Source organism: Callionymus lyra, chromosome 7, assembly GCF_982586985.1.
Source record: "Callionymus lyra chromosome 7, fCalLyr1.hap1.1, whole genome shotgun sequence".
NCBI classification, from domain to species: domain Eukaryota; kingdom Metazoa; phylum Chordata; class Actinopteri; order Syngnathiformes; family Callionymidae; genus Callionymus; species Callionymus lyra.
Window position 1 is genome coordinate 5,882,406 of NC_141824.1, and position 13,203 is coordinate 5,895,608.

The 13,203-nt window shown below is 42.0% G+C and overlaps 1 protein-coding gene across 1 annotated transcript; it reads right to left on the minus strand.

The window, feature by feature from the left end:
* Window positions 1-957: 957 nt before the first annotated feature.
* LOC148074813 (class I histocompatibility antigen, F10 alpha chain-like) lies at window positions 958-5,255 on the minus strand (the record flags this gene model as incomplete). The annotated part of the gene is made up of 3 exons (XM_087796127.1): window positions 958-1,439; window positions 1,640-1,918; window positions 4,985-5,255. Coding segments are annotated over 3 exons (951 nt in total), but the record flags the coding sequence as incomplete, so codon positions are not given.
* Window positions 5,256-13,203: the final 7,948 nt, after the last annotated feature.

Here is a 13,203-nt window from a genome sequence, read left to right on the forward strand (position 1 = left end):
GTGTTTGTGTGTGATTGTGTGTGATTGTGAGTGAGTGCATTATTGTGTTTTAGAGAAGCATGTTTGTGAGTGTTTGTGTGTGTGCATTTATTTGTGTTAAAGTGAAGCATGTGTGTGTGTGTTTGTGTGTGTTTGTGTGTGATTGTGAGTGAGTGCATTATTGTGTTTTAGAGAAGCATGTTTGTGAGTGTTTGTGTGTGTGCATTTATTTGTGTTAAAGTGAAGCATGTGTGTGAGTGTTTGTGTGTGTGAGTGTATTTGTGTGGTACAGAATCGTGTGTGTGCATTTATCTGTGTGTGTGTGTAGTTTTCATAACGGCTCAGATCACATGACATCCTGATGTGAGTTTCAAACACATTTCCAGTGAAGGAACAAAGATCAGCAGCTCTGACGTCTGCAGAGTCTCAGAAGAAAAAGACGTTTCTTGGTCGATTCCTCCTGAAACACGGAGACAGAAAAATGTATCAACTTGTAAAATCATGCGTGAAGTGAGTCTTGAAGAAAAGTGACAATTATCATCCACTGACTTTAGTCTCTGTCCACGGGCGGATCCTTCAGATGGTCCAGCTCCGAGCTGGGGGCCGCTGTAAGATCACAAACCCTGTTAGCTTGTGTGCTTCTCACCAGCAGATGAAACTAGTGTCAACACTGATGCTAGCATGCTAGCACTCTGTCACATGGTCAACATCTGAGCTGAGACAAGATCATGTACTTACAAGACGAGTCAGAGTCGCCTGAAATGGAAAGAAAGAGGACAAATTACACCTGAAGAAGATGAACATAGAAGAGTTCCTCTGACCTCTTCTCATCTCTGCTGACCTTCTTTGACCTTCTATTCTTTCTCTCCAGTATCTGGAGATGATCTGGATCAAATCACAAACTCTCACCTTTCTTCTTCTTCTTGTAGATGAAGTATCCAACCACTGTGAGCACCAGAGCGGAGGCAGCGACGGCGGCCATGATGATGTACAAGGTCAGGAAAGTCCTGGCTGTGGATGGAGAGCAAAGTAAGTGGAGACATGATCAGGTGACCAGTGTTAGAGACGTGGTGGGGCCTCATTCAGCAGATCCATGCTGACCACACCTGGACTCTCATCTGGATGAAAGAAACCTCTGGAGACACCAAGAAGGTTCTGAAGACTCTTACCGTTGGTCAGGATGTTTGACGGATCCAGTTTGGTGACCACGTCTTCCGGAATGCCGTCCAGTTGAAACACACACTCGTACCTGGACCAGTCGTCAGACGGGAGTTTCAGGTCCACCATGTTCTGGAAGGTTCCGTCAGGGTTGGGGAGGATCTCTCCGTGTTCCACGTCCTCGTGCAGCTCCTCTCCGTCTTTGGTCCAGAACAACATGGCTCTGTCGGGGTAGAAGCCTGTAGCGTGGCAGGTGACCGGAGAGCTGGCTGTCTTCTGGAGGAGAGACACTCGTGGACGCTCTGAAGGGAGAGTCACCACACTTCAGAGAGAAAGTCAAAGGATGGACAGAGAATGAAGGAGAGGAGGAGGAGGGAGGACAGGGGTGGAGGTGAGGAAAAGAAGATAAGAGGAGAGAGAGAGAGAGAGAGAGGACATGAGGAGAGAGAGGAGGGAGAGAAGGAGGAAAGAGAGAAGAAGGAGAAGAAGGTCATGGAACTACCTGTTCTCATCAAGGTTTTGCTCCCAAACTTCACAAACTTCTTCAGATAGTTTGGACAGTGCTGGGTGTAAAAGAACTGTATATATTTCTTCCAGCCTTCATTCTGGTCCCACTTGTGTTTGGTGATGACGGCCTGAGGACTCGGAGCGACCCAGGTCAGAGTCTGAAGGTCAAACACGATGAAGTCTTCTCCATCATAGCCGTACTGTTCATAACCTTTGACCTCTCCAGATTCATCGTCCCACTCACAACTGCTCATTATCTGAAAGAGGTGAACACCTGAGAGAGAAACCAGAGTGAGACCTGATCTACTCCACTGTTTAATACTCCACTGTGATCTACTCCACTGTTTAATACTCCACTGTGATCTACTCCACTGTTTAATACTTCACTGTGATCTACTCCACTGTTAAATACTCCACTGAGATCTACTCCACTGTTTAATACTCCACTGTGATCTACTTCACTGTTTAATACTCCACTGTGATCTACTCCACTGTGATCTACTTCACTGTTTAATACTTCACTGTGATCTACTCCACTGTTAAATACTCCACTGAGATCTACTCCTCTGTTTAATACTCCACTGTGGTCTACTCCACTGTTTAATACTCCACTGTTTAATACTCCACTGTGATCTACTCCACTGTTTCATACTCCACTGTGATCTACTCCACTGTTTAATACTCCACTGTGATCTACTCCACTGTTTAATACTCCACTGTGATCTACTCCACTGTTTAATACTCCACTGTGATCTACTCCACTGTTTAATACTCCACTGTGGTCTACTCCACTGTGATCTACTTCACTGTTTAATACTCCACTGTGATCTACTCCACTGTTTAATACTCCACTGTGATCTACTCCACTGTTTAATACTCCACTGTGGTCTACTCCACTGTGATCTACTCCACTGTTTAATACTCCACTGTGATCTACTCCACTGTTTAATACTCCACTGTGGTCTACTCCACTGTGATCTACTCCACTGTTTAATACTCCACTGTGATCTACTCCACTGTTTAATACTCCACTGTGGTCTACTCCACTGTGATCTACTTCACTGTTTAATACTCCACTGTGATCTACTCCACTGTTTAATACTCCACTGTGATCTACTCCACTGTTTAATACTCCACTGTGATCTACTCCACTGTTTAATACTCCACTGTGATCTACTCCACTGTTTAATACTCCACTGTGGTCTACTCCACTGTGATCTACTTCACTGTTTAATACTCCACTGTGATCTACTTCACTGTTTAATACTCCACTGTGATCTACTCCACTGTTTAATACTCCACTGTGATCTACTCCACTGTTTAATACTCCACTGTGATCTACTCCACTGTTTAATACTCCACTGTGATCTACTCCACTGTTTAATACTCCACTGTGATCTACTCCACTGTTTAATACTCCACTGTGATCTACTTCACTGTTTAATACTCCACTGTGATCTACTCCACTGTTTAATACTCCACTGTGATCTACTCCACTGTTTAATACTCCACTGTGATCTACGCCACTGTTTAATACTCCACTGTGGTCTACTCCACTGTTTAATACTCCACTGTGATCTACTCCACTGTTTAATACTCCACTGTGATCTACTCCACTGTTTAATACTCCACTGTGGTCTACTCCACTGTTTAATACTCCACTGTGATCTACTCCACTGTTTAATACTCCACTGTGATCTACTCCACTGTTTAATACTCCACTGTGGTCTACTCCACTGTGATCTACTCCACTGTTTAATACTCCACTGTGATCTACTCCACTGTTTAATACTCCACTGTGGTCTACTCCACTGTGATCTACTCCACTGTTTAATACTCCACTGTGATCTACTCCACTGTTTAATACTCCACTGTGGTCTACTCCACTGTGATCTACTTCACTGTTTAATACTCCACTGTGATCTACTCCACTGTTTAATACTCCACTGTGATCTACTCCACTGTTTAATACTCCACTGTGATCTACTCCACTGTTTAATACTCCACTGTGATCTACTCCACTGTTTAATACTCCACTGTGGTCTACTCCACTGTGATCTACTTCACTGTTTAATACTCCACTGTGATCTACTTCACTGTTTAATACTCCACTGTGATCTACTCCACTGTTTAATACTCCACTGTGATCTACTCCACTGTTTAATACTCCACTGTGATCTACTCCACTGTTTAATACTCCACTGTGATCTACTCCACTGTTTAATACTCCACTGTGATCTACTCCACTGTTTAATACTCCACTGTGATCTACTTCACTGTTTAATACTCCACTGTGATCTACTCCACTGTTTAATACTCCACTGTGATCTACTCCACTGTTTAATACTCCACTGTGATCTACGCCACTGTTTAATACTCCACTGTGGTCTACTCCACTGTTTAATACTCCACTGTGATCTACTCCACTGTTTAATACTCCACTGTGATCTACTCCACTGTTTAATACTCCACTGTGGTCTACTCCACTGTTTAATACTCCACTGTGATCTACTCCACTGTTTAATACTCCACTGTGGTCTACTCCACTGTTTAATACTCCACTGTGGTCTACTCCACTGTTTAATACTCCACTGTGATCTACTTCACTGTTTAATACTCCACTGTGATCTACTCCACTGTTTAATACTCCACTGTGATCTACTCCACTGTTTAATACTCCACTGTGATCTACGCCACTGTTTAATACTCCACTGTGGTCTACTCCACTGTTTAATACTCCACTGTGATCTACTCCACTGTTTAATACTCCACTGTGATCTACTCCACTGTTTAATACTCCACTGTGGTCTACTCCACTGTTTAATACTCCACTGTGATCTACTCCACTGTTTAATACTCCACTGTGATCTACTTCACTGTTTAATACTCCACTGTGATCTACTTCACTGTTTAATACTCCACTGTGATCTACTCCACTGTTTAATACTCCACTGTGATCTACTCCACTCTTTAATACTCCACTGTGATCTACTCCACTGTTTAATACTCCACTGTGATCTACTCCACTGTTTAATACTCCACTGTGATCTACTCCACTGTTTAATATTCCAATGTGGTCTACTCCACTGTTTAATACTCCATTGTGATCTACTCCACTGTTTAATACTCCACTGTGATCTACTCCACTGTTTAATACTCCACTGTGATCTACTCCACTGTTTAATACTCCACTGTCATCTTCTCTCCTTCTCTGAACTTGTATGATCTACTCCAGTTTCCTCCTCTGATCTACTCTGTATACAAGATTGATGGTTCAGGATGTAAAAAGGTTGAACATGATTCAGTTTAAGGTCAAACATTGATTTTAAAGACAACAAACCTCCAGTTTGGTTGAATCTCTGTTTTACTATTTCAATGTTGATCTTGTGGACCTGCTGTTGGTTATTTAAGATATTTGTGTTTCTCTCCCAGTACTGAGGATCATCTGCTGTGACCTGGATCATCCAGTCTTGTTTGGGTACTTTTCTCCTGGTGTTGCTGTCGTAGTGTTCCACTTCAACTCCGTCCACATAAGTGACAGAAACAAACTCTGGGAAGTTTTTAACTCCAGCAGACGCAGTTCGGAAAAACTGCATCGTGTGAATCACTGTGAGACACAAAAACAAAGTTTAGATCTTCTCTGGTTCTGATGACACAACGTTGTGATGCAGCAGAACAATCACATCTTCTACAAAGACAAAGAGGTGAAGAACAGAGGGACAGTCAGCAGTGACACAAAGTTCACGTCCACACACGGACACCAGCAGAACATCCTTCACACTTCACTCTCCAAGAACCCTGGCTAACTGGGACACAACTATAGAAGAAGAAGAAGAAGAAAGAAGAAAAAACGATTAATATTAATAACAATCTGAAATGTAATAAATATTTATAATAAAACAAATAAGGAATAAAGAGAATTAAAAGAATAAATGGATGAATTAAGAAGAAACAGGAGCAACAATGTTGAAAAAGATCAAACAACTAAATTGAAATTGTTTTTAAAAAACGCATAGATAATAAAATATTAAAACCAAGTTCATGGAACAAATCTAAGAATGATTGATAGAATAAAGATCATTGAAGGACATTAAGGTTAATGATGAACTTAAATAACATGAGTTTATATCAGTTTATAAATAACATGTTTCTGAAGATTACTGTTCAACATGATTGTAAATGTTTCATTTAGATATTTTAAGTCCAAACACAAGTTCAGAGCAGCTGCTTCACTGAGTTGCTCCAATAAACTGTGAGATGTGATAATATGTTGAAGTGAGCTGAGCTACAAGGTTGTCTGAACATGCGCACTTAAGAAATGCGACACTTTCTTTGTTTTTATTTCCTCATTTTAGTTCATGATAGACTTGTTTACTAAAGTCAAATCAATGAAAATTGTAAAAGCTCTTCTTGTGAGTCAATGAATCTCCTGATGGCAGCATCGTTTAAAAACAAGTGATCAGCTCATGAAGCAAAACTCTGGAGTCACTTTCTGTTCAGCGTCAAACAAGTTCCTCCGTCAATCAACAGAAGTGACTCAACAGCGCCACCAGGTGAGCACCTGACATTGAGCTCGGATCTACTTTTCTGTGTACGACTTCTTCACGGTTCTGAGATGAAAAGTGAATCAGTGAAACACTTTGACTCCTCTGAGAGTGAAAAGGTCATGAAGGTTGTAGTGAAGAGTATTTGGAGAAATAAAAGGTGACGCAGGTGTGAACACATGAAAGTGGAGGAAGGAGACTCACTCGCAGTTGAGCTGTGGATCCACACAACAAGCACAAACAACACCTTCTTCATCTTCAGCTCTTTTCTGGAGACTAGGATCCAACAAGTCTTCAGGTCGACGAACGAAGTACAAGTGAAAGTAAACAACAGACGCAGGAAGAAATATCTGAGCCAATGAGGATTCAGTGTGACGTCACGTCCAGATGGAAAGTCAAAGTAAACCAAACATGTTATTACGACTATTTTCTGTGACAAAAACTCCACTTTAAACTTTATTCTTATTTCTTAGAGTCGTTCTTCTGAACCTTAAAGTCACGCAGAATGTGAACTATGGAATACCAGGAGTGTCAAATTAAAGTGAAGAGAAATAAAAGTGGATTGAATTACTTTTTATTTTGACATATATATGTATAAACTTTCTTTCCTTCCTTTCTATTCTCTTTTATTCAGAAAAAAAGTTTTTCTAAAATATTACTATGAAAGTAAAAAAAAAACGAGTTTTTTGTGGAGACGAGAAAAGCTTCTAGTTCCCTCTAGTGGTTCAAACATGACATTGAGCTCAAACAGTAAATACATTTGAATGATTTTCAGTCATTTTCATCAATTCAAGAACCATTTTTATCATTATTTTACGGACAGACTTTCTGTAGTTAAAACACTTGAACTATCTTCAGTTCCCTCCTGGTCAGTGAGCTCTTGGTGCTCTACGATCTCTCCAACATTGTATGGTCTCACAGGAAGTAAAACTGCCTGTTCTTGGTACTATTTACCCACAAACCTTAGCATGAACTGGCCCTCAAAAGTAAACCTGTCAGAGAAAGTAAAGGTCTCAGGCAACAGCAGGTTGAAAGTGGGGATATAAGCAGTGGAGAAAATAAAAAAATCAACTTTCAGGTTGAATTATAGAATTAAAATATATCATTTTTACTTAAAGTATACAATATTTGATTGTTTTTTTAGTTGATAAATCTCATACAGAAATAAAGTTGTGTGATGAGCTACAATATTTAACTTCATCAAAATGTCTTTAAATCCATTTTAATTAACATTTTCAATCAGGTTTTGTTTTTACACACAAATAAATGTGATCAGTATCCGTTCATGGTGATTGTCCTTATCTGCCACAATGATTCTTCCCTGACTGAATATCTTTTGAGCGTGTTGTGTTGAGTCTGTAATGCTGCCAACAAAGTTATGAATCTACAAGTTTCCTGACACACTTCGACTAGAAATTGTTCTTGATGATAGTTTATTGAAAATAATTCTTCTCACTTTTGTTTCTTTGTCAAGATGAAACATTAAACATTTCCACATGGTTGGTTTAAACACTCAATGTGAACATTTTGGTGCATGTGTTGAACTTTCATTTGGATTAATATGTAAGTTCACAGTATTGAGGGGAGGAATATGATCAGAGTGTTGGTTTTCCATTTTAAAAGTGTAAATATTGTCTCATTCTGCACTTTGTCCAGGACGAGAACACAGTCTTCTCTTTCAGTCAGACAAGCCTACTCTTGGGATGAAGGTTTTTGATCATCCATTGTGCCGACCAAGGCTTTTCTATGGTTTTCCACCAGTGTTTCCTCTTTCCTCTTGAGAACAGTGAGGCTCGAGGGTTTGAGGTTGATTTTAGTGGCACCAGAAGCTCCAACAAATCACTGGTTCCTCAACTGGTTGGCTCTACAACAAACTGAAGAAATGCTGACTCTGCTCTCTGTTCTTGTAAGAGACATACAGGCTGAAGATGTGCTGCACGGTGTGTTTAAGTGTGTGTGTGTTGCAGAGGGGGCGGTTCACATGGGAGTAGGCGTGTGTGCGTGCGGAGGTGTGTGCGTAAAGGTGGGCACTCACAGGTGACGCAGATGAGAGAGAGAGAGAGTCAAGGTTGGAAGTAGCCGTAATTTTTGTTGACCGCTACAGGCTTCAACGCTACACGTTACACGCTACAAGCTACACCATTGCTCCATGCGAACACCACGTCAAAGGAACACGACCTCCCTGCCAGGGCGAGACGGACACCCCCAAGTGTGATCAGCAGTGCATCAACGGATACTCGCCGTCCTATCAGAAAGACTTTGGAAAGCGCTGCACGCTACACGCTACACTGTGCTGTTTGTATAACAATAAATGCACCAAAAGCATATCTGGATCTCAGCGTATCTGTTATCACAAGGAAACCAAAGCGCGTCATAAATCTACGTACCTGAGGACCCAACCTCATACTCTCAGCGGCGAAAAGTTTGTGTTTGGAAGCCGCAACATTTGTCAACAAAAAATGGCGTAGAATGAAAATCATCAAGCCGCATCAAAGAACCAAGTCGTCACGCACCGACCAGCCTGAGATAATTGCCACACCACGCCATCCATTCACCTGGGAACAGGTAGGCCTGAACCTGTTAATGTTTGTGGATTAAGGAATCCGCTTCAATTGGAATGCATTGTGTCAAGTGAGGACAATGTATTAAATGGATGTTACGCTGGTTGCATTGATGGTGGCGCATATTCTCTGTGCTTTATTGGATTGTGACGTCAGGACTTTGTGGAATGTGGCGTCTGATGTTGTCTCAAGACCTACTCATTGTTGAAATTCTTGGATCGAATCTGCTCTGTCAATGAATTGAAATGCTATGGATGGTTTTGAATACGCTCTTGAATGAAATATGATTGTTTTGCTACATACAAAAATACAATCCAACGGAAATGAGTCAAATAAACGCCGATGCTGAATGTTCAAACATGGAACGTGAAAAGAGGGAAATTAAACTGACGGCCAAAGCTATGGAAAATAAAATCGAACGGTTGCAGAATGAGCGCAAAAGTGCCGTTAATAAAATCAAAGAGCTTATTCCGCAAATTAAAGCGCACATGAAATCAAAAGAAAATGTAACTGAAATCCCATCACAACTGAATAACTTGAATGCACTGTGTAAAAAGGCCACTGACCTGCACAACGAAGTATTGCAACTTATTCCCGATGATGAACATAAAAACCAAAAAGAGTGGTTTTCTATCATTATGGATTACAGTGATGCATTCAAGGAACGTGTGGAAAAATGGATAAAGGAAAATCCGCATGAAAACTCAAATGAATTACCACTACATACAAATACTTCTGAGCAACCAACAAAGGAAATAAATGATGCAGTACAAATTCCTGTCGAAAAAAGCAAGAATTTGTCTGTTGCTGACCCTCCAGTACCTGTTACCACTGAACAAGATCCTCAGGATGAACTACAGCCCTGTGACAGCATCTCAAATGCAACCAAGAAATCGCGCTCACATCATTCCTCATCTTTAGCTTCACGCTCATCTGCTCGCTTAAAAACGGAAACAAATCTTGCAATTTTGGCAACAAGACAAAAGGCATTAAAGGAAAAACATGCATTAGATGAAGAGGAGTTAAAGTTACGCAAAAGAAGAGAACAGCTTTTACTGGAGAATGAAATCGCTGAGGAAATGGCAAAACTAAGTGTTATAAAATCACAAAGCAGTGTCGGCAGTAAATCAAAGTCAAAGGTTTCAGACGGGATGAACTCATACTATGAAAAGACATGCTCAAAACAACAACTAAAACCCAATGCAATTGAAACCACACAGACAGTTGTGACGCCTAAAGTCACTCACTTACCTGACATAAAACATCTCCCAGATCCTTCTTACATGCTCCAACGTTATCTAACAATTCCTGAAGATCCTGTGACTAATGTCACACAAACTGATGCATCACAAAACGACAGTGTGCTGGACATAATGAGAAAACAAAATGAAATTTCAACACTCTTGATGCAACAACAATGCCTCTCAGCACTCCCAAAAAGGGAAATTCCCATTTTCGATGGTAACCCACTCAAATACCATTCGTTTATTAAAGCATTTAAAAATGGAGTTGAGCGAAACACCAGTAACAACTGTGACAGACTCTACTTCCTTGAACAATACACCAAAGGCCATGCAAAGGGACTAGTGAGGAGCTGTCAGCACATGGAGTCGAGCAGAGGATATGTGAAGGCGAAGGCTCTATTGAAAGAACACTATGGCAATGAGCAAAAGGTGGCAGCCGCATACATGGAGAGAGCTTTGTCATGGCCCACTATTAAAGCAGAAGATGTGAAAGCCCTTCAGGAGTACGGCCTCTTTCTGCGTGGATGCTGCAACGCTTTGGAGGATGTGCAGTATTTAAATGATCTGGACACACCCACAAAGATGGTGGAAATCATCAAAAAACTGCCGTACAAACTCCGAGACCGCTGGAGGTGCGACGCATGTGACCTGCAGGAAAGGTACAATAGGAGAGCAAGGTTTGTGGACATTACCAATTTTGTTGAAAAACAAGTAAAAATCTTGACAGACCCTGTGTTTGGAAACATTCAGGACACTGTTATGACAACTAAACAAATGAAACACAAACCACCCCCTCGCACCAGCATCAGAGGAACCAGCTTCGCTACCACAGTGAATCATGTGGAGAGAACAACTCAACCTGTGAATAAAGCTACAAACATAAAACCACCAGCCAGGAAGATCTGTCCCTGCTGCACTGGAGGACACACATTGGATGTGTGTGCTCGGTTGGAAAAAATGGCACACAAGGAGAAAATTGACTTCCTGAAGGAAAATGGTGCTTGTTTTCGCTGCCTGTGTATAGGACACATAAGCAAAACTTGCCAAAGGAAGATTTCCTGCTCGAAGTGTGGCCTAAGACATCCAACTGTGCTCCATAAGGATAGTGTGGCAACAGCAGAACCGGCTGAGAGAAGCATCCAGGTTACAGTGGACGACACTTTGGTTTCCAGTGGGCTTACAGGGGCTGGTGAGACAGATTGCAAGCTTCCTATCGTGCCGATCCAAGTGAAGGCGAAGAAGGGCAATAAAGTCATTCTCACATACGCCTTTTTGGACCCGGGAAGTACTGCAGTGTTCTGTACTGAGAGTCTGAAGCAGAAGCTCAATTTGTCTGGGAAGAGAGCCAACATTCTTCTCAGGACCATGGGGCAGGAGAAGGTGGTCAGTAGCTACATTGCCAGAGCTGGAGGTGGCAGCACTTGAAGATGACAGCTTCATTGAGTTGCCAAAAGCGTACACTCAGTTGTCAATGCCAGTCCACAAAGCAAACATACCTTCAAATAAGGATCTGACAAGGTGGCCATATTTAAGACACATCTCCTTACCACAGATTGAGGCTGGAATTGAGTTGCTGATTGGAACGAATGTTCCACGAGCCATGGAACCGCTGGAAGTCATCCGCAGTGAGCACAATGGACCCTACGCTATAAGGACGGTGCTGGGCTGGACGGTAAATGGACCACTGACAGGAAACGGTGGAGAGGCCAATTACTGTGACCAGCCAGTAACGGTGAACCGTGTGTCCATTGTAAATTTGGATGAACTGTGGCAACAGCAATTTAAAATGGACTTTCCAGAATCTGCTGTGGAGGAACAAGTGGGTCTGTCCAGGGAAGACCTGAGGTTCATGGACATGGTCACAAAGTCAGCCAAACGGGTCAATGGGCATTACCAGGTTGCCCTGCCTTTGAAAAATTCAAACGTCTGCATGCCAAATAACAGGAAAGTGGTGGAACAGCGTCAAAACCATCTGAAGAGGAGGCTCCAGAGGGATCCAGTGTTTTACAAGGAGTATAACACCTTTATTAATGATCTGCTTGGTAAAGGCTATGCTGAAAGGGTTCCTGATGCAGAGCTGGAAAGAAGTGATGGCAGGGTCTGTTACATACCGCACCATGGTTTCTACCACCCGACAAAGAGAAAACTCAGAGTTGTTTTTGATTGTGGTGCCAGTTACAAAAGACAATCTCCAAATGAAGAGCTGTTGCAAGGGCCCGATCTAACCAGCTCACTGATTGGAGTTGTGACCAGGTTCAGGAGGGAACCTGTCATCATCATGGCTGACATAGAAGCTATGTTTCACCAGGTGCAAGTGCCCCCAGATGATACTGATCTGCTGCGATTCCTCTGGTGGTCACAAGGAGACTTGAACCAAGCACCATGTGAATACAGGATGAAGGTACATCTTTTGGGAGCTACATCCTCCCCTAGCTGCGCCAACTTTGCCCTCAAGAAATGTGCAGAGGATTTTGGACATGAGCATAAGGAGGAGACAGTGGAAAAGCTGCAGCACTGCTTTTATGTGGATGATTGTTTGGTGGCAGTTGCAACAGAGGAGGAAGCACTGACCCTCTGCCATGAGCTCATGTCTCTGTGCGCTAAAGGGGGATTCTGTTTGACCAAGTGGCACAGTAACAGATCTGTTCTGGAAGCGCTGGACAAAGGAGTACCTGCCTCTGTTACAGGAGCGACAGAGATGGACTGGAGTCCAGAGAAACCTTGTCGCAGGAGATCTAATTTTGCTTATGGACAGTACTGCACCTCGTAATTCTTGGATTATGGGACGTGTCTTGCAAACTTTTCCGGATTGCAAGGGATTTGTGCGTCAAATTCGGATTAAGACGAGAACAAATTGTTTGGACAGACCCATATCCAAGGTGTGTTTGTTGCTGGAGAAGGAGGAGGCAGCATGAGGACATTGCTGACCTCTATATGGACTTTGTGTTTTGTTTTTGTTTTTGTCTTTATTACTTGTGCTGGACTTTGCACTAATTGGTCATGACGACCAGAAGAAGGAATATTTGGTATAATGACTTTTCATGGACTTGAGCAATTTATTAGACATTTTTTGCATTTTCATTGAAATTGATATGATTTATTATGTCTCCTATTGTGTTTGAAATGTGAATTATTATGTGAGTCCTAATAATTAGGGGCTGGTGTGTAAGAGACATACAGGCTGAAGATGTGCTGCACGGTGTGTTTGAG